The sequence below is a fragment of the Tuber melanosporum genome (assembly GCF_000151645.1).
Source record: "Tuber melanosporum whole genome shotgun sequence assembly, scaffold_55, strain Mel28".
Taxonomy (NCBI): domain Eukaryota; kingdom Fungi; phylum Ascomycota; class Pezizomycetes; order Pezizales; family Tuberaceae; genus Tuber; species Tuber melanosporum.
The window spans coordinates 363,783-387,477 of record NW_003299101.1 but is presented as its reverse complement, the minus strand read 5'-3'; the positions used below and the strand labels follow the sequence as shown (position 1 = coordinate 387,477).

General features: G+C 46.7%; 5 protein-coding genes; 2 read left to right on the top strand and 3 right to left on the bottom strand.

Annotated features, from left to right (window-relative positions):
* Nucleotides 1–3,469: 3,469 nt before the first annotated feature.
* GSTUM_00009320001 (uncharacterized protein) lies at nucleotides 3,470–4,219 on the bottom strand. XM_002840624.2 has 1 exon: nucleotides 3,470–4,219. Exon 1 carries the CDS (start codon nucleotides 4,101–4,103, stop codon nucleotides 3,645–3,647), a length of 459 nt encoding a protein of 152 aa, XP_002840670.1. The 5' UTR covers nucleotides 4,104–4,219; the 3' UTR covers nucleotides 3,470–3,644.
* Nucleotides 4,220–6,430: 2,211 nt separating this feature from the next.
* Nucleotides 6,431–8,518, top strand: GSTUM_00009319001 (uncharacterized protein; the record flags this gene model as incomplete). The annotated part of the gene is made up of 1 exon (XM_002840623.1): nucleotides 6,431–8,518. One exon carries the CDS (start codon nucleotides 6,431–6,433, stop codon nucleotides 8,516–8,518), a length of 2,088 nt encoding a protein of 695 aa, XP_002840669.1.
* A 3,886-nt stretch (nucleotides 8,519–12,404) lies between these two features.
* On the bottom strand, nucleotides 12,405–13,506 carry GSTUM_00009316001 (uncharacterized protein; the record flags this gene model as incomplete). The annotated part of the gene is made up of 2 exons (XM_002840622.1): nucleotides 12,405–12,924; nucleotides 12,989–13,506. The coding sequence occupies 2 exons, from the start codon at nucleotides 13,504–13,506 to the stop codon at nucleotides 12,405–12,407; spliced, it is 1,038 nt and encodes a 345-aa protein (XP_002840668.1).
* Nucleotides 13,507–19,207: 5,701 nt separating this feature from the next.
* GSTUM_00009314001 (uncharacterized protein) lies at nucleotides 19,208–21,723 on the bottom strand. XM_002840621.2 has 10 exons: nucleotides 21,550–21,723; nucleotides 21,397–21,437; nucleotides 21,288–21,314; nucleotides 21,117–21,192; nucleotides 20,888–21,025; nucleotides 20,760–20,831; nucleotides 20,390–20,710; nucleotides 19,915–20,338; nucleotides 19,702–19,862; nucleotides 19,208–19,644 (listed from the first exon to the last, which is right to left on the bottom strand). Exons 1-10 carry the CDS (start codon nucleotides 21,572–21,574, stop codon nucleotides 19,580–19,582), a joined length of 1,350 nt encoding a protein of 449 aa, XP_002840667.1. The 5' UTR covers nucleotides 21,575–21,723; the 3' UTR covers nucleotides 19,208–19,579.
* A 242-nt stretch (nucleotides 21,724–21,965) lies between these two features.
* On the top strand, nucleotides 21,966–23,398 carry GSTUM_00009313001 (uncharacterized protein). XM_002840620.2 has 3 exons: nucleotides 21,966–22,301; nucleotides 22,405–22,645; nucleotides 22,693–23,398. The coding sequence occupies exons 2-3, from the start codon at nucleotides 22,411–22,413 to the stop codon at nucleotides 22,857–22,859; spliced, it is 402 nt and encodes a 133-aa protein (XP_002840666.1). The 5' UTR covers nucleotides 21,966–22,301; nucleotides 22,405–22,410; the 3' UTR covers nucleotides 22,860–23,398.
* The last annotated feature ends 297 nt before the right edge of the window (nucleotides 23,399–23,695 follow it).

The following is a 23,695-nucleotide window of genomic DNA, read 5'->3' as shown; positions in this document are numbered from 1 at the left end:
CTACAATATACACATCAAAGAAGGAGAAAAATGGAAGACTACATTCACCTTAAGATATGGGATGTTCGAATACTTGGTTATGCCTTTCGGGCTAACCAATGCACTGGCTTCATTCCAAAGATGGATCAACAAGGTACTCAATAAGTACCTCGACATATGTTGCATCGTATACTTAGACAATATACTCATCTACTTGGAAAACATGCAATACCATCAGAAGGATGTCAGCAACATTATGGCTGCAATACAAGAATCAGGAATGAAGATCAAACCAACGAAATGCGAATTCCATAAAGAAGAAACCGAATACCTCGGATTTATCATCAATCGGAGTGGGGTCAAGGTAAACCCAGTCAAAACAGCAGCAATATGGGATTGGGCTAAACCAAACAACAAAACACATGTTCAATGCTTTATGGGATTCTGCAACTTTTATAGAAGGTTCATAGAAGGGTTTAGCAGGCTTGTAAAACCACTCTATAACCTAACCAAGAAAGACAAGAAATGGGAATGGGGAGAAACAGAACAAAAAGCATACAATGCTATCCAGACACATCTGATATCAGCACCAATACTGGTACACTTCGACCCAAACCGAAAGACAATGATTGAAATAGATGCCTCGAAATATATGTGTTCAGGCATACTATCGCAACAATGCGAAGACAGAAAATAGAAGCTAGTATCTTATCGATCCAAGACAATGACCCCCGCAGAGTACAACTACGATATTGCAAACAAAGAACTATTAGCAATAGTTCAAGCATTAAAGGAATGGAGGAGACACATTCTGAACAACAATCATCCAGTCTGAGTTCTAACCGACCACAAGAATTGGGTCCCGTTCATGACTACAAAGGAATTGAACGACCATCAGATAAGGTGGATGGAACACCTCAGCAAATACAACTTCAAAATCAAATACCGACCAGGCAAAGAAAGCAGGAGGCTAGATGCTGTCACAAGGATTGCAAGTGACAAACTACAAACAAAAAAAGATAAAAGGATCAAACAAAAAACACAAACGCTATTACCAAAAACCTACTTCAAGGCAATAGAGGTTATCCAATTCACATCAACGGAAGAAAAAGAAATCAAGAAGGCAAACAAAGGGGACAAAACAATTCAGGAAATAAGAAAAGTATTGAAGGAAGGAAAAAAGAAGATGAAAGGAATCGCTCTAGGTTTATGCCAATGGGAGGATGGAAATATGTAGTATGACTGAAAACAATGGATTCTGGAAGAAGAAAAGATACCAGACATCATACAACAACATTACGATATCCGAACAGCACGATGCAGAGGAACGGCAAAAACTACAGAATTCATCACGAGGTCATTCTATTGGCCAGGACTGCGCGAAGACGTCAAAAGATATGTCAAGAATTGCGACATATGCCAAAGGACGAAAACGGCTAAACATGCATCATACAGATTACAGAAATCGAACGAAGTTCCCAAACAACCATGGAAAACAATTACTATGGATTTCATCACAGACCTACTGTTGTTGGAAAAATGCGATAGTATCCTGGTTGTGGTGAATCGTCTGACTAAAATGAGTCATTTTATTCTGGTCAGAAAAGATATGGACACGAGGGATTTTATACAAACATTCTTCCAAGAAGTCTTCCAACTTCACAGCCTCTCAAAGAATATCATTACCGACCGAGGAACATTGTTCACATCAGGACTGTGGAAAAAAGTAACCGGAGAAATGAGGATACAAAACAGGCTGAGCACAGCATTTCATCCACAAACAGATGGACAAACGGAATAGTAAATGCAATACTCGAACAATATTTATGGGCCTACACCAATTACCAACAAGATAATTGGTACAAACCACTATCAATAGCCAAATTCGCATACAACAATGGTAAACAAGAAACAATTGGCACAACACCCTTCTTCATTAATTACAGATAACATCCATAAAGTCAGGCCACATATCATATGATTAACAGTATAATACCGGATAAAACAAACATGGGAAAACTACATGAGACATTACAATACAAGATGAGTCAAGCACAACAATGGCAAAAAGAACGATACGATAAACACCGAATACCAGATCCAAACATACAACCGGGAGATATGGTATGACTAATATCACGCAATATCTATACAATGCAACCATCAAAGAAATTGGACTACAAGAAAATTGGGCCATTCAAAATACTGGAAAGAGTGGGCAACCAAGCTTATAAACTCAGCCTTCCCCCCTCAATGTGAATATGTAACGTGTTCGCAAGGTGCTAATCACTTTATTGGTAATAGATACAATAGTTGGCAGGTGGCCTGCTCTTCCAGAGTGGAGGTGAGAGCTGAGAACTAAAGGAGGCTTCAGAGGTGTACTGAGGAACAAAGAAGTAACTGTTCAACCAAGTATATTGAAATACTGTCGGTCGAAGTCTGCCTTTTCTATCGTAGAAACAGGCAGTCTTTAAATACACAAATCTGTTCATGTTTAGTATGAACGAAACTAATCAAAGGTATCAATCAATACACTTTGGTAAAACTAATTAAGTATCAAAGTGATACTTAAAACAAAACATAAAACAAAACTAAGTATCAAACGATACTTAAAACAAAACATAAAACAAAACCAATAACCGAGTACCCGTACTGGTTACAGAATACACAACACATTCCACATCTCACTCCTCAAATTAGACAATGACAATAAGTTTCCCTCACAAACAATTATTCCTCCCCCTCCGATTGAACTTAACGGAGAACCAGAATACAAACTCGATGAGATAGTTGATTCTCGCTTGGCCTACGGAAATCTACAATACCGAGCCAAGTGGACCAGTTATTCACCAGAACACGATAAAACTTGGTACTCCACACACAACTTCGAACACGCATAAGATATCATCGCAACCTTCCACCAGTGATACCCAGGCAAGCCCGGCCCAGGTAACTATCACATTCAACCAAGACAAAGGCGAGGGAAAGCCTCCTGCGCCATTGCAACCACATGAGGGCTGGGGCAATAGCCCCCACCAAACCACACCAACCAGCCCCGAATACTCATTCATGGGGCTGACCGACGAAGAACTCAAGGAAAGGGAAAAACAAGCACAGCATAACGCCAAGTCAGGGACGGTATACTACAATGATGGATGTCCCACACACTATGGGGACAAGGAAGGCTTGGGGTGGTTCCCGAGAGAATATAAAAAGTATGGTCCACACCTGGACCATGCCCTAAAGCACTGGAAACAGTGCTTCAACAATACATGCAAGATGCACAGGATGAAGAAAATCACTGCAGGATACTACCCGCAGAAGGATGGAACAAAGAAAGAGTTGGACGAAAAGGACGCCACGATATGGCAGAGGGCTACCGGTATCATAATAATAATTATGATATAAAAAGGAAACAAGACATATTTCCGAAAATGAGTTGTACGTTAGGGCGTTAGGTACAATTTTTACAAATGCCACTGGAATAAATACGGTCACGGTACTATTTTATACGATAACTCTGATTGCATTACCCAATTATTTATGATATACCATTACCGTATCCCGAACCCGACCCAATGAACCCCCCCCCCAACCAAATGAACAACTCGAGTTAACCCACTCAAGGCCCAACCCACTAGACAGCTTGCTCCTGAAGCACATCCCTACGGGAGAAGAGGCCATACTCGTCGTAGTTGGCGACCAACCCGCCTAAATTCCACTGGGTCAATTTGATAACGAGAAGCGACTTCGTCAAGCTTGTGGTCTTTGCGGGGGTTTATCACCTCGCGCACCTTGTCGCAAGGAGCGTTGCAGAGGATTGCGGCCGTTCGGTAGAATTTCCAGCGCAAGGTGTACTTTGCCAGCATGTACGTGTACAACAGGGCATCGCGAGAGGCAACAAAGGGGGGCAACGTCCGGACGGGAAACCCATCGTATCGAGCGCGACTGATGGAAAAGATGACGTCCGATGTCTCGCTGAACTTCCGCAAGGATGTCTTTGCGGTCCGGCGTTCCTGTAGTTCCTCGCGAAGTCGGTCTCGGTACCAGGACGGTGGTGATTGACGCGATAGACCTAGCATTCGATGCCACCGTCTTAGAAGCGCATCAACCGTTGGACGCATATTCGTTTGACAATTGATTGATGCGTGGTGGTTTGCCGAGGGAGTCTACTTCTTCGTGTGCTTTGGGGAGAGGTGAGTAGAGGCGGGAAAATGTGAAGAGGACTCGTATAGTCTCCTCCACCGCGGGGGGGGGCATGGAGAGACTGGCGAACAGGGGTATCTTATGGGGAATAAGTGAGTTCGTCAAAGCAGGGTAACCCAAAATTTACCAGTCAATAATCCCTGCTCGCCATGCGCATAGTGGAGACTAACCGTGCCAAGGCTTTTGCAAAAACAAGGTCGGATTGCAAACGTGACTGAACAAACGACTACTCTATTCAACCTACACTTAAACTACTGTACTCATGCAAGAAGGCAGGAATCTTTATCATGACTTTTTTATTTTTACCACTACACTCTTTGTTTATCATATATCACATTACCGAGTTGTGTAAAGTATTATTTGAAAAACCAGGGCCTGGCCTAGGTATATCGCACCCGGATACTTTTTCTGCCACAGAGTTTGATACTCGAGTACAGTACCGTTGATGAGCTGTGCCAATTATGCTGATCACCTCTTGCTTCCTCATACAGAACCCACCAATCAACAGTTGAAGCTGGGTCGGCAAACGAGGATATCATAATAAATTATTTGAACACCAATCAGCATATGTCCAAGTAACCTGGGAGACTGTATATGGCCAAGTACCAGTATTCCGCCTGTCTTCCCCCTACCGTACTCATACTTGTACCTACCGGTATCGAGGCCCCTGCTCGCCATCTCTTTTGACCTTGTGTTCGGGTTCATACATACCTGTAGACAAACTACAAACACAAACCCTTTAAGAGGGGGCACAAAAACCACTAATCTGCGACAAAAGAATTCCCCCGAGCTCATCATCACTCCCCGTCGCCATAATCACTCTTCATTCCCCCATCTTACGGGAGCATGTCACCCAACGCCTCCACCTTCCCACTTATCTCAACCATCCCACCACTCCCTACCTCCCACCTCACACCCCAGACTTTTACCATGGCCGGCAAAGCCAACCCCTCTTCCTTCTCAGGGTCAACGGTACCACCCACCTTCCTCCTCTTTCCTCTATCCTCCAGCTGGGTGACCATCCCTGCTAGGCTCCCAACTGACTGCTTCCTAGAGGATTCCCTTGAAATCCTTTCCTCGTCCGGTGACGGCGACCTCGGGCTTAAAGGCACTCGCCCCCTCGTCAACCCCTCTCGCAGTGACTTAACCTCCTTCTCTAACGAGCCCACTGCTCTCCTTGGGCCCTATTCAAGTAATAATTTCAATTGCTAGGGTTGTAACAGTGACGGAACATTTTCGGGTTCATTAATTCCGGCGACTTGTGGATGTCAATACCCTGGGGAGGGAAGCGGGTTCAAGCGGGGGGGGGAGGTTGGGGCAGTGAGTTCGTGGCGGGAAGATGATTGTGGTTGCATAACCAATAATCAACCATCGAACGCGACAAACGCTATCAACAATTCTCGACGCAGGATGGTGTTTGCTGCAAAATGCTCTGATACCGTAAAATCTTGCCAATAATGAACTGGCTTGGGCTAGGGCAATTTGCAATCGACCAGGTTTCTGAGCTTGACGATAGGCCAAATATCTCTGCCTTTCAAAAATTCCCAAAAACTTTGTTTTCTTAGTACTGGAGACTCTGAAAAGTCCTAGTCCGGGCCAGTTCATTATGGGCGAGCTTTTGCAATGTTGTAAGTATCTTTGAGTGTATCTAGGTTCTGCTAAATTAATACCCGCAGGAGAATCATCACTTAGGAGCGAAATAAAGGATGAATTGAGCTTGTTCTTATTGCACAGCATAATCTACCCGAGAGGCCCCTTACATTTCAACTTCCCCGGACACAATTGGACGGTTCCCATTAGATGAAAGTTAGGCCTCCTGCATTGGATGGGATGTTTTGGGAGGCCTGAGAAGGGTTTTTTTGGGGCGCCGCTGAAAAGGGTGTTTTTGGGAGGCCTGAGATGGGTATTTTTCTTGGACAACTGGGTTGGTGTGCAACCCCGCCCTGTCGGCAGCCTTACATTTATTCAATGTCCCCTTCAGTCTACTGTCCGGGTCGGTAAACCAATCGGCGAACAAGGGCATATCCAGGCAGCTCTGTGGATCACTTGATTGCAATTGCGTACAGAGAGTCCATTAAAATGAGACTGGCTAGAAATCGTTGAATATAACCAGCTGCCGCGACGTTCCATCTCATCTTACGCCTGCTGCATCTGGTGGTGAGATATCTCATCAATCATTGAATTACCTCAACATTCATCTACCATTCGTGAAGACCCATTCCTGAAGACTCAGGCAATTTTTATGATGGCTACCGGATGCAAGAACGCATCAACCAGCATTCCGGGCCCAATGGCGGATCCTCGGTTGAATCGATCAACAACACGGGAAAGTCGGTCTACTTCTAAAGTAGTTGGTATATACGGAGTTCCCGGCTCCGGCAAGACTTTTCTGTTAGACCAGCTGAAGCAAGAACTCGGGCAAGATCATTTCGAGTTCTACGAAGGCTCCAACATGATTGCCAATCTTGTTCCTGGCGGTCTCGGCGCATTCCAGAAACTAGACGAGCAAGAGAAGCTGCATTGGCGCCAGCTTGCCATCAACACAATTGGAAAGCAATGCGCCGACAGCGGACGGGTTGCAGTCGTCGCAGGACATTTCATGTTCTGGCCCAAGGAGGAGGGAGCTGGACAACCAGTGTGCACTCCAGCTGACCTAGACATCTTCACACACATCCTGTACTTGGACGTTCCTCCCGAACTCATAGCACAACGTGTTCTGGACGACACGGAAAGAAGTCGTGCGCTTCCATCCATCAACCATTTACACAAGTGGCAGCAGACCGAACAGACCCAGCTGCGCCACCTCTGCCGCCATCATGGGATTTTGTTCTCCCTCGTTTTTCCGCACCCGACCTTGCTGGAAAAAGTCTCGACGCTGCTACGCGATTTTCGGCATCATACCGAGGAATACAACCTGGCTTGCGCCGAGAGCAGGATTGACGAGGTCCTCGTCGCCGGCGGGGGACAGCTGGAGACGGTGTTGGTCATGGATGCCGACAGGACGTTGGTGGCAAAGGACACTGGTGCGTTGTTCTGGAAGACGGTCTCCAACTCTCGGCGGTCGAGGGACGAGGAATGTCCGCTGAAGACGTTGTTCAGCGGCCCACTGGGTTACTCGTACACTGCTTTTCGCCAGGCCGCTTTGCTGTATGAAGAAGCGGTCATGGACGAAGAGTTTAATGTCCTTTGCGATGAAGTAGCATCGACGATGACTATTCATCCCGAGTTTGTGTCGCTGTTGCGACTAGCAGAGGAGCGAGAGCATGTTGTCGCGGTGGTTGTTACCTGTGGCATACGTCACGTCTGGGACAAAGTTTTGGAGAGGGAAGGTCTATCCAAGACGGTAAAAGTCATCGGTGGAGGACGTGTCGCAGACGGGTTCGTTGTTACTGCTGCAGTGAAAGCCGCCGTGGTCGCCCGTTTGAGAGACATCCACCACATGCACGTTTGGGCGTTTGGAGACAGTGTGCTGGACTTGCCAATGCTGAGCAAGGCAGATCAAGCTATTGTTGTGGTTGGCGAGGAGGAGACTAGGAGCAAGACTATGGACGAGGCATTACTAAACGCCATCGACAATGACGGTCTTCGAGCACGACAAACTTTGATACCTGGTAATGTGCCCCCACGTCTGGACACAACTAAACTTCCACTAGTCCAGCTCGCCGACCCTAAGTTTATCGATTCTCTTATCCACCAGCGTACTCGACATCCTCTCCAAGTACTCCACGCAACAGACAGGGGCGCTGCTAGGCTGCTCATGACGCCGATGCGCGATGCAACGGTTGCCGGCCCGGCCCTGCGGGAAGCCCATCGCCGTGTCGGATGGTATCTGGCCACTGAGTTCTTGACGGAAATGATTGGGTTGGAGGAATATCAAATTCCGCATGTACAGGGCCACCCGACCACTGGCTATCGGCTTTGCCGCGAGGAGAATACATCGATTGTGGCGCTGATGCGCGGTGGAGAAGCTATGGCTCTCGGCGTCAATGACGCCTTCCCGCGCGCGATGTTTGTCCACGCAAAACGCCCCGAGGACATTGAGCCCAATCACCTGCGGCAGCACACCGTCGTGCTGGTCGATTCAGTGGTGAACAGTGGCAAGACGGTAGTGAACTTCGTGAAACATATCCGAAGTCTGCATGCCACTATTCGAATTGTAGTTGTTGCCGGCGTCCTCCAGGCTCAGTCAGTTTCCGAGGGCAGTCCTGCACATGCACTCGCCCGTCATGCGGATTTCAGTCTTGTTGCACTCCGCCTCTCTGACAACAAGTTCACTGGCAGAGGAACCACAGACACTGGCAACCGCCTATTTAACACGACACATCTTCCCTGAGTGTATTTGTTGGCTGCGGGTATGAGGGCGCGGGTTGGGTGTGAGGGTGAGGGCGCACCAACGACCGTCCTCTACCAACCATCGTCCTCGCCGACACCCTACTACCTACTACCGCGGCGACTACCACAGCGTTTTTTTTTTTGTTTTCATGCCTTTCTTTTTTATCTACGGATTTTCTTGCTAAATAAGTGTTTTTTATCATTTTTCCTACCCAGAAGTTGTGCTACTTTTCATTGTTGATGCTTGATGGTAAGGTATGATAGTTGACGAGGGGCGGCCGCTGTCGCGAGTTTTTCAAATATTTATGCACCCGAGTAAATCTACGCAGTAGGAGTATCATTATTCGGTAGAAGGCTTCAATAGAGAGTTTGCACAAGGAGACCTGATGGTAGGAAAACCTATTATTTGGGGTTAACCAAAAATCTTGGACACCAGGTGGGAGGTGAGACCTGGGGGATGTGTAAAATATCAGTTTTTAGACCCGGAGAATACCGATAGCTGTATAACATCATGTCGGCCACAAACAAGGAAAGTCAACTCAAAAAGCTATAGCAAAATACTCTTTCTGCGATTTGAAAATTCTTGCAAGTTTATTTATTCTACAGTGCTCTCTTAATGCTTCCCCTCTTTTAACTGTTATGTCGAGTAATTGCAGTCCAGAGTTTCTGCAAAGTGCTAAGTCATCGAAGTTGTTTGCTTCTAGGATTGTTTTGCGACTCCTTTCCAGTGTTTTTATTGAAGAAATTCTGTGCGATAGTCTACGCTGATCCTATCATTACCCAGTGACCAATTCCCCGGGCAACATTGTTGAACGTGCAACCGTAGCCCGGGGGGGGGAGGGGAGGGATCCTAATTAAGAAAGTGCCAAGCAGGGCTAGGTCACCCTGACAATTCATACGGAGGTACAGCGCCTACGGAGGTACAGCGCCTAAGTGTTGTATATTTCACTAGCAGGGGAGCGATCGGCTAGCAGGGGAGGAGGAGTAAATGAGGCATAGTGGCATATGTGAGTGTGGCTAGGAAATCTGAAAGATACTGTCAACGGTAATCTGAATGGTAGTCTGAACAGATGCAGTATGAAAATGTATTTTGAAGTAACGGACATGTATCTAATATTTTGTAAAAAGCCCATTTGCATCAATAACTGCTTGACATCTAGCTGGCATGCTTTCTACCAGCTCTCTAAACTCATATGGTCCAACATTTGTCCAAGATTCCTTCACTGCCTCCCTTAATCTATCATAGCTCATATTTTCTGGAAAATTATCTTGTAGATAATTTTTCATAATATGTCATACCCTCTCAATTGGATTCAAGTCTGGAGAGAAAGTAGGCCAATGAATAACCTCAATGCCTCTTTCTCTTAGCTCAGTTCTTGTATCTCCTGCTGCATGTCCACGTGTACCATCCTGCATCAGCTTTAAAAAAACCCCATTCCTTCTACACAATTCAAGATACCTATGGATAATAGGTACTGTATGTGCACAATAGCTCTCTGAATTTATTGGGCCCCAATCCTTCTCCCAAAAAATTCCAGGACCTTGAATATCCCTATTGAAACAGCCCCAAAACATCCATCCTCTTTTCCTTTGATGCTTCTCTACAATACAGGTAGGATCCCACTCCGTACCAGCTCTCCTAGTCACTCAGGTTCTGGTATGCCTCCCACCAGTAATCCATGTTTTATCTGTCTACAGAATTGAGTTCCACTGCTCCTGTGTCCAATCAACATGTTGCCGAGCCCACTCAAGTCTTATTACTTGATTGTGTTCGGTAATTGGGGGTTTTCTCATCACTAGTTGTCAGTGAAAGCCCTCCTTTATTAAGGCTTCACGAACCACTTTTTTCCCAACTCCTAAATTCAACTCTATCGAGCTTTAGTTAGCTATTCACTATTTTTTCAACCTTAAAGTTTTTTTTTTTTACCTTCAGCTAGTTGCTGAAAAGGAAGTCTCCTATTGCGTGATGACATGCACACATATACCACAAGGTCTTCAATTTGTGCCTGAGTTAAGACTAGAGGACAGCCGGACTTCTTGGTAGGAGTTGCCGGAGAGGTACACGCATATTGGACTTGGTGCCATGAAAACCCTGTCTTTTCTTGAATTTGAGCATATTTCCAACCTATCGACTGAAGTAGCTGACAATCTCAGCACTAATCTCGAGTCAACTATGATTTCTTCAAAGGAGGCATCTTTGTCGATCAGGACATGAAGAAAAAGTCTACAAAAAATTTTCAACTTCGCTTGCGAACTTCCAAGCTGCTATCACCAATTTGCTCCCCACTATCCCCTATTTACTTCCCCGCCCCTGCTAGTTTAGCACTCCCTTGCTAGCGGAATATACAACACTTAGGCGCTGTACCTCCGTAAACGGTGTGGGCAAATCCTGGACTCTGGGGCGTCGGGATACCACATAAAATGTGCTGCATAGGATCTTGAGCGTGAGTAGTGGAAAGGTATGATACCGGTATGCCGTTTCGGTAGGGAAACCAGATCCTGTTTCGCAGAGTCAAGCTGGGGTTAGCTGCGTGTTACGATACCATCAGCAGATCGAGAACTACTGTATCGCATGTATCTTGAGGACCCTCTTGTGCGTACCCCCCCCGGAGACGATTTCACTTCATGTATGATATTATCGGGAGCCTTTTTGTCCCTGAATTCGGAGACTGGAGAGCTGGCAGGCTTGTTTTTTTTTTTTAGGGAGTCTTAAACTTTCTGATAGCGGTAGCAACCTCCACTCACTAGAACGCGCAAACTCCTCTTCCAGGAGTAGTTGCCCTGGGGTGGAGGCTCTGCGGGTGAAGTGCCGTATTACATAACTCGCCTAAGAGCGCCGTGTGCTAGAGGGTCAATTTAAGGTGAAACATCGCCTCATTGACGTCGCAATGGCAGACAAGGTCTGTGCATTATCAAACATACCCTGTTCAAGTTTCAAGTTACTGTACTTGTAGGGGGTTGAAAATTACTCACTGGATGTGAGTATTACTATTACAATATTGAAATCTGTATCAGAATCAAGCTATAGAGAGGAACTATATCGTTGGGTTCAAGCAGTAGAGAGGAATTGTTTTCTTGGGTTCAAGCATCAGGGAGGAATTGACTTGTTGGATTCAAGCAGTGGAGAGGAATGATCTCATTGGATTTAATATGTTTTTAGAAGGTGTGGGTGTGGTGGGAGATTGCTCATTATGTTTGAATATCTCACTTATGTTATTGAAATCCTCCAATCATAATCTTTGTTTACCCTCCAAGAACCAGCAGAAGTGCGTGCAGAGTGCTGCACTCCAGTAACCCTGCTCCATGCTGGTACTGTACCATGGCAGCTGGAGTGCGTTCGGGTTGCAAAACCCCGATATTGTGTAGAATTCAAGTTCTGTTATTGAAACCTATGGTCAGTGCTTCCAGTTGTCCAGTCCGTCCTAGAAAGGGTCGGGATGACGGAGGACAACAATGTCTCGTCCCCGAACAGACTAGATGGGGTGATGGCGGTTGGACAACACTAGTCCTGGGTTTCCTTTTATGGATACCATTTTATCCCATTAAATTTTTATTTGTTTTACCTTATTTTTGTTTTAACTTATTGTAGCACTAGTGTGTGTCTTACTGTGTGGCATTGGGTACATTGACCAATTTCAGTCGACTGCCGTCGGCGACAGTCGGACTGGACCACTGGGAGCACTGCCTATGATACTAGTCATCATCAAACTTCACTAGCCTCAACAGAATTTCCTGAGCCACGGTAGAATGTCATTAGCCACGGGAGAATTCTGCTTCATTTTTCACTATGATACCTTTCAAGCTAAACTATTTTCTAAGCCCTAACATACCTTTCCAAGATCCAGCTGACATGCTTAGGGCTTTTCCCTAATGATGCACACACAACCCTAATCATGGCCAATAACCTCTCTCTGGGCATAAGGTTCCTCGAGATATTTGCTCTCCTCCGCAGTCAATCTTTTCCCACGAATCTCCAACCCTTGCGCAACCCTCTCAATGCTCCCCATCCCCACTATCGGCGCTGTGACCCTCTCGGCGACCCACGCACAGGCAACAGTAGCCATACTCCATCCCTTCGTCTCCGCGACCTCCTTCACCCGCGCAATGATCTCCTTATCGCTCTCACTCTTGCCCACGCCGAATATGCTACCCTTCGGCTCCGACGCTGCTCGCATCGTTGTATCGATGTCCGGCTTCGCCAGGTATCCTCGAGCGAGCGGGGCCCAGGGGATTAGACCTACCCCCGTTGCATTACAGTATGGGATCATTTCCCGCTCTTCTTCACGGTAGAGGAGGGAGTATTGGGATTGCATGCTTATAAAGGGCGTTAGGTTGTATTGGTGGGCGCTTTGTTGGTAAAGGGCGAATTGCCAGGTTCTCATGCTTGAGGCACCGATGTAGCGAACCCTATTTCGTGGGGGATTTAGCTACAGGCTAAGAGGGCAGGGATGTGTTGGGTGGAGAAGCATACTTTCCAGCTTTCACCAAATCATGCAACGCTTCCATCGTCTCCCTCGCTGGCGTCGCAGGATCCGCACGATGTATCTGAATTAAGTCGATGTATTCAATCCCCATTCTCCTCAAGGAAGCTTCCACAGCTCCGAATATCGCCTTCCTCGAGAGCCCCACGCGGTTCACCAAGTCCGCCGCTTGTCCGGGCTCCCGCGTCCAAAAAGCATGGGACTCAAGAGTGTCGCCGACAGGGAAGTAGCACTTCGTCATGATTACCAGCTGCTCTCGTGGGATGTTGTATTTCCTGATAGCTTTCCCGACGATAACCTCACTGAGGCCGTTGGAGTAGGCGTCCGCTGTGTCCCAGGTGTTTATCCCCCTATCAAAGGCTTCTTTGAGGATGGGTAGGGCTTGGTCTGCTTCTATTACCCAGTCCAGCCATTTGGGGGTTCCGAACCCCATTGTTCCCAGGATGGGGACTGAAACAGAGAGGCCGGAGTTGCCCAGGCGTCTGTATGTTGCTTTTTGGGCGGTCATTCTCTCGTAGTGTGGCTTATGGTTTTTTGACGGTAGTTAGAAGGAACTGATAGAGAAGTAGCGGGAATAGGAGGTTTCTTAGCAGGATCAACCAGGTTGTAGAATTCTATGGCATATTAGAGTAATTGACGATCCTTTTATATTCCCATTTGAACACCGGACGACCAGAAGAAAAGAATTGAATTGAACTGTATAGAATCCCTCCGTAGGAAGAACCGAGCAGGTCCTCCGAACAGACCGCTAAGCCCCCTCAACCCCCGCTATTCCCACCATCTGGTACAGCCAGCACACACCCGAGCTCCACTCAGGTACAGACCAAACGGAGTTCCGAGAACCCCCCAAAGAGGCTGTCACCCGAGCACATAGGTTACCGCAACAGAGCCCCTACATACCATAGCCGACTACCGGTATGCACCTCCCGCACTCTCAAATCTCCCCCGCATCCTCATGCAACTGCATCTCACGAAACCCAGGCACCTTGTCAGAAACCAACAAATTAGAAGTCAACTTAAGCTTCAATCTGTAGGTCGCTATCACCCAATCAGATCGGATCCTGTCATGACTCACGGGCCGGTTTTTGTTCCAAGAATACCCGTACGCACCACCAGAGAGTAGGGTAAAACAGCCCGCCCCCTACCTTGCACCTATGTCGGTATGAATCGTGATACAGGTTTGGCTTGGCGAGTTAACGGAATCGCGAGAAGTCAATTAATGACTCGGGTTATACCGCGTCAAGAAAGCATCAATCCTTATTGATAACTTTTTTTTTTTTCCTCCGTGTTAATCTGTGCGCGCGAGCGTGGGATGTTGAGTGCAGTAGTCTAGATTGGTCTATCGCTTACGAAAGCGTCTTCCGCTTAACAGAGCGTGGGGAGGCTCGCTTAAATGTGGGCTTAACTGGATGTCGGTAGGCGCTGTGAGAAGCCAGATGTTACCATCATGCCGTCGAGTGATCCTGTGTGAATCAGGTCTGGAATGGGGGTTGATGCCCGGTGGCAGCATCAAGGTATCACGGTTTTTAGGGTTAATCACGCTCCGTCACTGCTCTTGGTTGTCATTTAAATCTCCTCGGTATGATACCAGCACCGAAAATTTCAGTAGAGCTGCAGCTTCCGTTTTTAGTCAATATGTACAGTTCTATCTCCTTTTAATTTCGGGGGGCCCCAGACAACAAGCAGTAAAAAGAGAAAGCAAACCGCTACCAAAGCCTCCTCCCTATCTCACACGCAAAAAGCCTCGTCCTCCCGCAGATGCGGGCAGGGGAAGACACCTACCACCCAGAACCATACTTGGATTTATCGCTCTTGCTCTTGTGATAATCCTTCTTGGCCTCATAGTCCTCCTTCTTTTTGGAGCACTTGGGGTCATCACAGTACTCGTATTCGCAGGTATCTTCGTAGTCGTCATAATCCTTCTCCTTATGCTTGTATTCGGAATGGTCATCGCACTTCTCGCATTCGGATTTATAAGCCCTGGCATACCCGTAGCCCTTGTCGTACTTGATTCCCTTGTCAAAGCCTGGCAAAGTTCTTAGCGGGACAACACATTTCAGGATTCGCTGGAGAGTGAAAAGAAGTACCATAGCCCATTTCAAAGGCTTTCTTGTCCTTCTCGACCTCGTGATCCTTGCGATAGGAATTAGTATCCTTGTAACGTTCATATTCCTTCTTATCATCCTCCTCGCACTTTTCGCTCTTCTTGTCTTCCTTCTTGTGCTCATCTTCGTAATATTTCTTGTACTTATCGTCCTTCTTGTAGTCCTTCTTCTCTGCGCTCTCCCTGACATGCACGGGCTTCCACTCAAACCCCTTACCGTCCCAGCCCCATCCGTAGCCACCCTTCTTGCCCCATCCGTAGTAATCCCTCTTGCCGCATCCACAGTCATCCTTCTTGTCGCATCCACAGTCGCCCTTGCCGCGTCCGTAGTCATCCTTCTTGTCGCATCCACAGTCATCCTTCTTGTCGCATCCACAGTCATCCTTCTTGTCGCATCCACAGTCATCCTTCTTGTCGCATCCACAGTCATCCTTCTTGTCGCATCCACAGTCATCCTTGCCGCACCCGCAGTCGTCCTTCTTGCCCCACCCATAGCCGCCCTTCTTGCCCCACCCGTAGCCGTCCTTCTTGCCCCATCCGTAGTCATCCTTCTTGTCGCACCCGTAGTCATCCTTCTTGTCGCATCCACAGTCACCCTTCTTGTCGCATCCGCAGTCATCCTTCTTGTCGCCTCCGTAGCCATCCTTCTTGTCGCACCCGCAGTCGCCTTTCTTGCCGCATCCGCAACCAGAGTCCCACCCATCCTTGCCACAGCCGCAGTCAAGCCCGTACCCAACCCCCTTGCCGCATCCGCAATCAAAGTCAAACCCCTTGCCGCATCCGCAACCAATGTCGTACGCAGACTTGCCGCATTCGCAATCGGTGCCGTACTTAGGCTTATCACATCCGCAATCAATGTCGTACCCAGACTTCTTGTCGCATCCGCAATCGTCCTTATCCCCGTAGCGCTTGTCGCCACCTTTATCGCCACCCTTATCGCCACCCTTATCGCCGTAGGTGCCTCCATACCTGAAGGTGTACGGGTGAACTTTGATCTCTTCGAATCCGACGCCTTTGATGGCCTTCCCAGGCCCCTCTAGAACCCCGTAGGATTCAACAGGGAGCGCATTTGCGAAGTAGGCGCACGCAGCGACAGCGGCAATGAGTGAGCTGCTGTACTTCATAGCGAACTACGTGAAGTCCTCAATCGTCAGTTGTCGCTCGGAGAGGCCGACCTAGCTGGGGTTGGTTACCAATGAATGTGTACGGGAATAACGAATGGAAAAATGAACTCAATGTGTAAATTGAGGGAGAATGAGAGATGTGGGTGTGTGGGATTTGGGGATGAAAGGGGATTGGGGCTTTATACACCCTCCCCTCGCCATACCAGCATACCCGAACGTAAGGACAGACCTGTAAGTGGTCTTTTTTTTTTTTTTTCACTTGAGAGAAGCCCGTCTAGAGCTCATGACACCCTTCCCGTAGCAACTACTCCGCCCGGCAGAACACACGGTCCAAGATAGGACTCTGCTCCATAGTAAAAGAAACAGTGTACATCTCAGAATGGCGATAGTTGTAAAAATAGCTCAAGTCTCTTCCTCCGGAGGGGAGCATTGCACGGCAGCTAAACTCAAACTAAGTCGTATCGCCAATCATTACCTTGCAGGGTCTCCAGACTGCCAAGCCAAGCGGCCCGGTTTGGATTAAATGACTCCAGATAGCCGTCAGGCCTCGTCGTGGGTGTTCACCGTTCACCGGCTGAGTCTCGAAAGTCCAAAGTACGTCATTAAAGCGGTTTTCTTTCTAGGCCAAAGCCTCTCAGGAGAGTCAAATATTCTCACATAATATCACTCGGATACCGGGAAACAGGAAACTCCCTGCATCTCCATCGTAAGTTCTGCCTTATTGATGACCGTCCAGCCGCCCCTCGTGGGTAACTCTGATATCATAGAGTACATCAAAACGGCCTCGAAACCGAGTTATCAGAATCCACCTCTTGCTCTTGGTCCCGACGTAAAAATTAGCAAGTTTGTCCTAAATCCCAAGAAGATGCATAATTGCTTCCTCTTCAAGGACTGGAACTTCAAAGATTCAAGTGCTATAGGAAAGGAACCGGACAATGGCTCTTCGGTTGGGAATTTCCCGAGGTGTGATGTACCCTAGTAGAAGTGTATAGAATGCGGTGGTCAGAGTGAACTATTCGCACGGTCGAGTTGAGGCCGGGTACTCTGTATGGGAATTGCCACCTTAGATGTCCGGCTTCAACTCGGCCGCGCGAGGTATAACAGCGCTTAATAGGAGCCAATTACCAAAGCTTCAAAGCCCTCGTCATTGGTATCGGACTGCCGGCAGTCCCGAGGTGCTGGTGAATTTGGAAGGATGGTATGGGAATATATGGAGCTTGTTCGGCCCAACAAGAGGCTACCGATCATAGACGTGGCGATCACTTCCACCGACAAGTTAGCCTACCCCGCAATGATCCACATTCCCCCGCGTAGGGGAGTATTAGCTACAGGCACCGTACCAGAATAATACGTCACTTCCACTCGGTAGAATCCTAACGAGGCCGTTCCAAGCTTTATTTGTCAACCCACGGCACCATAGATTCCCACCAAAGGTCGATAAAATTCAGGAGGAACAGCCCGCTCGTCGCTTCTTAACTCCTTAGAAAGGTAACTCGTTAGTCTACCAAATAGCGAGGACTCCACTCGACTAGCCGCCCTCGATATATCATGGCCCCCACGGTGCCTGTCCCATACCCCGCCCAATAGCTAGTGCGGTCATGGATCTCCGGAGGCCATCTCCAACGGGGTTTAGCTATGCTATGCTCTCCGCATCTTGGCATATATCGGGGGCGCGTTCCTCGTTGGGCGTGTCTGGTGGTGCAACGCCCTCTTAGGAGCTTGTGTCGGTATCAAAGATTGAGACATTAAGACCAGCGACACTCCGTCGAGAGTGCCTTGTGGCTTTTGTGCTAGGGCTAGGGCACGGAAGCACGAGTAACCTCTGGGACTGAAACAAACCCACACCGTACGTAACTTTAGTCCTTCTATCATATGATACCCCTGAAAGGGAAGGAAGAGACGAAATCTGACTTCCTAGGGAAGGGTGCTCATTGTTATTCAAATGTAACAAAAGCTATATCCGCGGTTCAAAATAATGTACTGGTACTGTACTGTAAAAAGGTCAGCGCTGCAACGCACGCTATACTACCCCAACCAAACCCCATAGAAGTAGATTGCAATCACCCGCTCACTATGATACAACAACTGCGGTGCAAATGATAAGTATTATTAAGCAGAAGAAAAAAATGATATAAATTAATTCTTGTGTACCAGCCTTCTGCCTCAATGACAGCTCTTTTTTTCATCCTTTCCGGCATACCAATACTTATCATTTGCATCGATGATGTATGATACTCGATGGCATTTCACTTGGGCTTCATCAGTGGTGATACTGGCCCGAATCAAACCCAGAGCTCTAGGGAAATAAAAACAAGACCAGCGCAACTGAAAATGAGGTGAGTAACTTGTCAGACAGGTTAGCTGGGGAATTGAATTAGTTAAAATGCATGAAATAAAAGTAGAAGTCTGAAAATCTCCCTACACAAGGAAGAAATACAAAGATGTAGAAGGTATTCCGGACAGTACATCATGTTACATTTGCCTTCTTTTACTTAACTGAATTCGGAGGCTTTATTTTGTCGGTTCACCCCCGCGTCTGATCCACCTCCCTGGTCCAATAAAGTAGCTTACAGATGTCAATGCAGAGCACAATCTGTTTGGGCGAAACCGATGCCGGTGTCTGAATTTCCTGATTAGTAGTCTACAGGTAATAGCTTTTAGTAGAAGCCCCTACCCAATAAAGTGGACAAACTTTGTAGGGCGGGCGGAATCACGCTGACCTCCGTAAAACCGAACTTGCGAAATAGCCTCCTGGAAGGAATCCCCCCCATCCACGAAATAGCTCCACAAAGTTCCAGGAAGCTGAGATCCGATGGACTGGTATCTCATCCAAACACAATACCGTTGTCATGTTGACAAAACCATGACCAAGGTTGTATAAACAGATTTCACATGCCTACTGTAATTCTTTACGAAGTAGGAATGGGTGTCATTATTCAGAGGTGCCTCTTGCGCCAAAGTAAACCTCACTAATAGGGGAGCGGTGGAAAAAAATACGTCAAATTAAAGACTGTAAAGAAGGTACTAACATAGTACATGTCATACATATCCCCGCACCTCAAAAAGAAAACTTCACACAATTTTTTTCCCAAGGCAGAGAGACAATCATAAGAACGCACAAGAATGTAGGCTTAAAAAACAGAATGATCAAAAGGAAGCACGGTTTTAGACTGGAAAATTCAATCAACAATCCAGAGTAGATAGAGGAATGCAAAACAATTTCCATGCTGCAACAAACGGCAACAGCACGAAACCCCCCACCATCACCCGGATATATTAATGCTCTACCCAAGTTTAAACGCATGCCCTTTTCTCTAGCTAGTTTCCCTTCCCTCGCAATGAATTTGAGTCGATTAGTACTCGGGCTCCTCAGCATCCTCACCAAGAGAGTCTGTGGCAACTTCCTCGTAATCCCTCTCTGTAAAACCTGTCAGTCATCATATCACTTCCGCATAAATTCATAAGATTAACTTACCAAGTGCAGCCAAGTCTTCTCTGGCCTCAGAAAATTCGCCCTCCTCCATACCCTCACCAACGTACCAATGAACGAAGGCACGCTTACTATACATGAGGTCAAATTTGTTGCTCAAAGCACTCCAGGCCTCAGCAATGGCAGTGGTGTTGGACAACATGCAACTAAATATCATGTTAGAAGATGCTAAAAAATTAGCGAAGATTTGTAACTTACACAGCCCTATTGACCTTTGCCAAGTCGCCGTTAGGAACCAACTGAGGTGGCTGATAGCAAATACCAATTTTGAAGCCAGTTGGGCACCAATCAACAAATTGTATGGTCCTCTTAGTCTTGATGCTGGCAACAGCAGCATGAACCTCCTTGGGCACAACATCGCCACGGTAGAGCAGGCAAGTAGCCATGTACTTTCCGTTACGAGGATCACATTTGACCATCTGATTGTGAGGTTCAAAGCAAGAGTTGGAAATCTCCTGGACAGAATTGGCCTCATGCGAGGCTCTGGCCGCTGAGATGACAGGAGCATACGAGACCAGAGGGAAGTGGATACGAGGGTAAGGAACAAGATTGGTCTGGAACTCGTTCAAATCGACATTGAGGGAACCATCGAAACGGAGAGAGGCAGTGATGCTAGAGACAACTATATAAGGAGTTAGCGGATATTTAATCTATGTGGACCCAGTATATTTACCTTGTGCAATCAACCTATTCAAATTCTCGTAGTTGGGTCGCTCGATATCCAAGTTTCTACGACAAATGTCGTAAATAGCTTCGTTATCAACCATAAATGAACAATCGGAGTGCTCAAGGGTAGTATGAGTTGTCAAGATAGAGTTATAAGGCTCAACGACTGAAGTGGATACTTGAGGAGCTGGGTAAACGGAAAATTCAAGTTTGCACTTCTTGCCATAATCGACGGACAGACGTTCCATTAGCAAGGCTCCGAAACCAGACCCAGTACCACCGCCGAAGGAGTGGAAGACAAGGAACCCTTGTAGTCCCGAGCAGTTATCTAAAAAGGATCAGTGGAATTTTTCAATACGGTAATTAGTTGTATTAACCAGCAACACGACGAATCTTATCCAGCACTTGATCAATTAACTCTTTTCCAACAGTGTAGTGACCACGGGCATCTGTTATGTGATATCAGTATTTGCCACCAAAGCAAACTCGCGAAAATAAGACATACAGTTGTTGGAAGCATCTTCCTTTCCAGTGATCATCTGCTCGGGGTGGAAAAGACTTCGATAGGTACCCGTCCTTACTTCATCAACGACATTAGGCTCCAGATCAACGTAGATTGTGCGTGGAACATATTTTCCCTGGCCTGGTAATGACAGCAGCAGTTAGATCAATTTCCCCCGGTACACAAAACCTAGCGTGTATAATTGTCTTGAACCCAGCAGCTGTTAACATACCAGTCTCGGAGAAGAAGGTGCTGAACCCAGTGTCTTGGGGTCCTTTTTGACGTTCCTCGGTGAGGTATCCATCAGGCTAAGAAAGCACTGTCAGCCATGAACATGCTTCACCAACTTCCGGGATTCCCAGCATTGAAGGTGGCAATAAGTTTAAGAGGCAATTTTATGCACCTGAATACCATGCTCAAGGCAGTACAACTATAAAGCACATAAAATTTAGCATTTGCAATATCAAAAAGTAGAAGGGTAGAAATCAAGAAAAGATTGCAAATGTGTTTACCTCCCAGCACGAATTGGCAATCTGAACACCGGCCTGACCGACTATATTGAATTGCTCGTCAGCGACCGACTACCGGAAAATTCAGGGGCTATCCTTTAATAAATTTTTGGGAAGGAATAGCAGGGGGATAACGAAGTGCGGGGGAAAGCCCACCGTTAAGGGAGATAACTTCTCTCATGATGGATTTCTGAGAATAGATGAAGAGGAATAGGGATGCGTTAGGTGACTCGTTAAAAGCGTGATAGAGGAGATGGAGAAGAGAAGGAAGAAGAGATGGCGAGAGGCGGTAGAAAAAGAAGGAGAAGGGGAGGGCGGGCGCGGTCTGTGGGTGGGTGTGTTGTTTTTTTGCGCGTCGAGGGTTTAGTTTGTGAGGTAGGGGCCACCTCTTAACCTATTACGGCTTAGCGAGGTCCCAATCGCTCTTGGGGTCTCTCTTTTTTTGTTGATATGCCGGGTTTTAGACAAAACTCTACGAGTACTGGAGGGACCAGAGCCCACCCACTTACCGTTACTCGAGCACCTACAGTATCTCCGTGCAAACCCAATACCCCCCCCCAAAAAAAAAGGCAGATAATTCACTCAAAATGTTTCTTGCTCGATTTCTTTTTCTCGCTCTTTTCTCGACTGCTGCACTGGGAAACATTGAGAAAGAAATATTCGTTGCTCCCTCGAATTCACAAGACCTGCTGTTCAATGGTACAAATACTGCGCAATCTACAGTGCTTGAGGCTCTGCATCCAGGACTCCTGAGACTCAGCCCTTCACATAGCTGCGAAGGCACATGCCATGAGCTACGTGTTACTTTAGATACTTCTTTCATAGGCTCCGGTGAGAGGCATTGGGTGGTCCTCGATCACCTTGAGCAAGGAAGGAGATATGAAGTCCGAATATGTTGGGCCGCAACGGTATTTCGCCCCACAAAACCCTTTGTTACAACCTAGTTTAACTACCACGTTTCAACCATAATGTTACGAACTTATTGATTGATTATTGAGTGTTCTTTTTTAGTCACCGATGGATCTCACTCTAAACATCTACACGGCACCCCAGCTACTCGACAAACCCTCACTTCTTGCGAATGTGACAGCTTATGCTACTCGTCAACTGTCATTTAGTCCTGCCAACGAGCTATCTGGTCCTTCTGCAGCTCCCCGTTCCGTTTTGTACCTAGATATACGAGCCAAAGCAGGTTATTATACACACGAAAAACGTCGCATGGAAATCCCAGATCCTGTTGAGGTTGAAATAAGTATGTTTCTACCATACTATCTAAGCCCACTAAATAACGAGTCTTAGCCGTCGATCCCTTCGTTCTTAACGTCCTTCCTGAATCCTTATTGCCGATTGCTGTTATGGTCATCCTCACAACACTCTCCGCGTTTTGGACAAGCGGAAGAGTTTATAGCGCTTTAAGGGACATTGCATCTCTAAAGCAGTCTCGGTACGATATGAAAACTCGCTGAAGTGCTGCCTTTGGCTATATTTCCGGGTGCAACAAAGCTAGCGGGAGTTTAGTACGCACTACGAATCTCATCCCAGCTTTTGAAAAACTGCGCTCAAATTGGGATTGATTAGGCTCCCCATCCGTAAATTTACTGCAATATTGCCGCTCACCCAACGGGGTTTCCTTAATGCAACTCTTCATTTTTCAAATAGTTACTACACCCCCATAATATTATTGCAGACTCCATCTAAAGAAATTATAAATTAAAACGAGTATACTCTACTGTAATGAACTAGGGCTCCTTTTGTGGGCCAAACTCGTGTTCACACCTGTTCGGCCGCACTGCACAATACGGTATGAGTTAAAACACTAACATAGATGTGACTAAGATCACATCTGCACACTGATAGTGGTCTATTGCAAAGGCTGCCGGCATTATTTAGAGGGATCTGCAATTTATAGGTGGGGTGAAAAAAGTGAGTGGGCACAAGCCTTGGCACTCTGCAAAACTCCATTGATCCAAGATAAGATAAAAGAAAATAAACAAATTACAAGAAGTGTTTACCAGCCCAAATGACCTTCATATCATCATTTAACCCCCAGAACACATATCATGCTAGTATAATAAATCTATCTATCTTCTACTCAATTATATTCCACTACCCCTATACAGCCTGAACTAGCCCATTAATTCCTTTTAGTCGTAGGTGCCATGTGCAAAATCATATTTTGAGATGTCATTTTAGAGTACATCAGACATTCTCAATGATGTTGAGGCCTAGACTATATCTGGGTCAGTCAGAGCAAACAATATTATTGCTAAGCTTGAATCGATAGCTGTAAACCGATATGGAT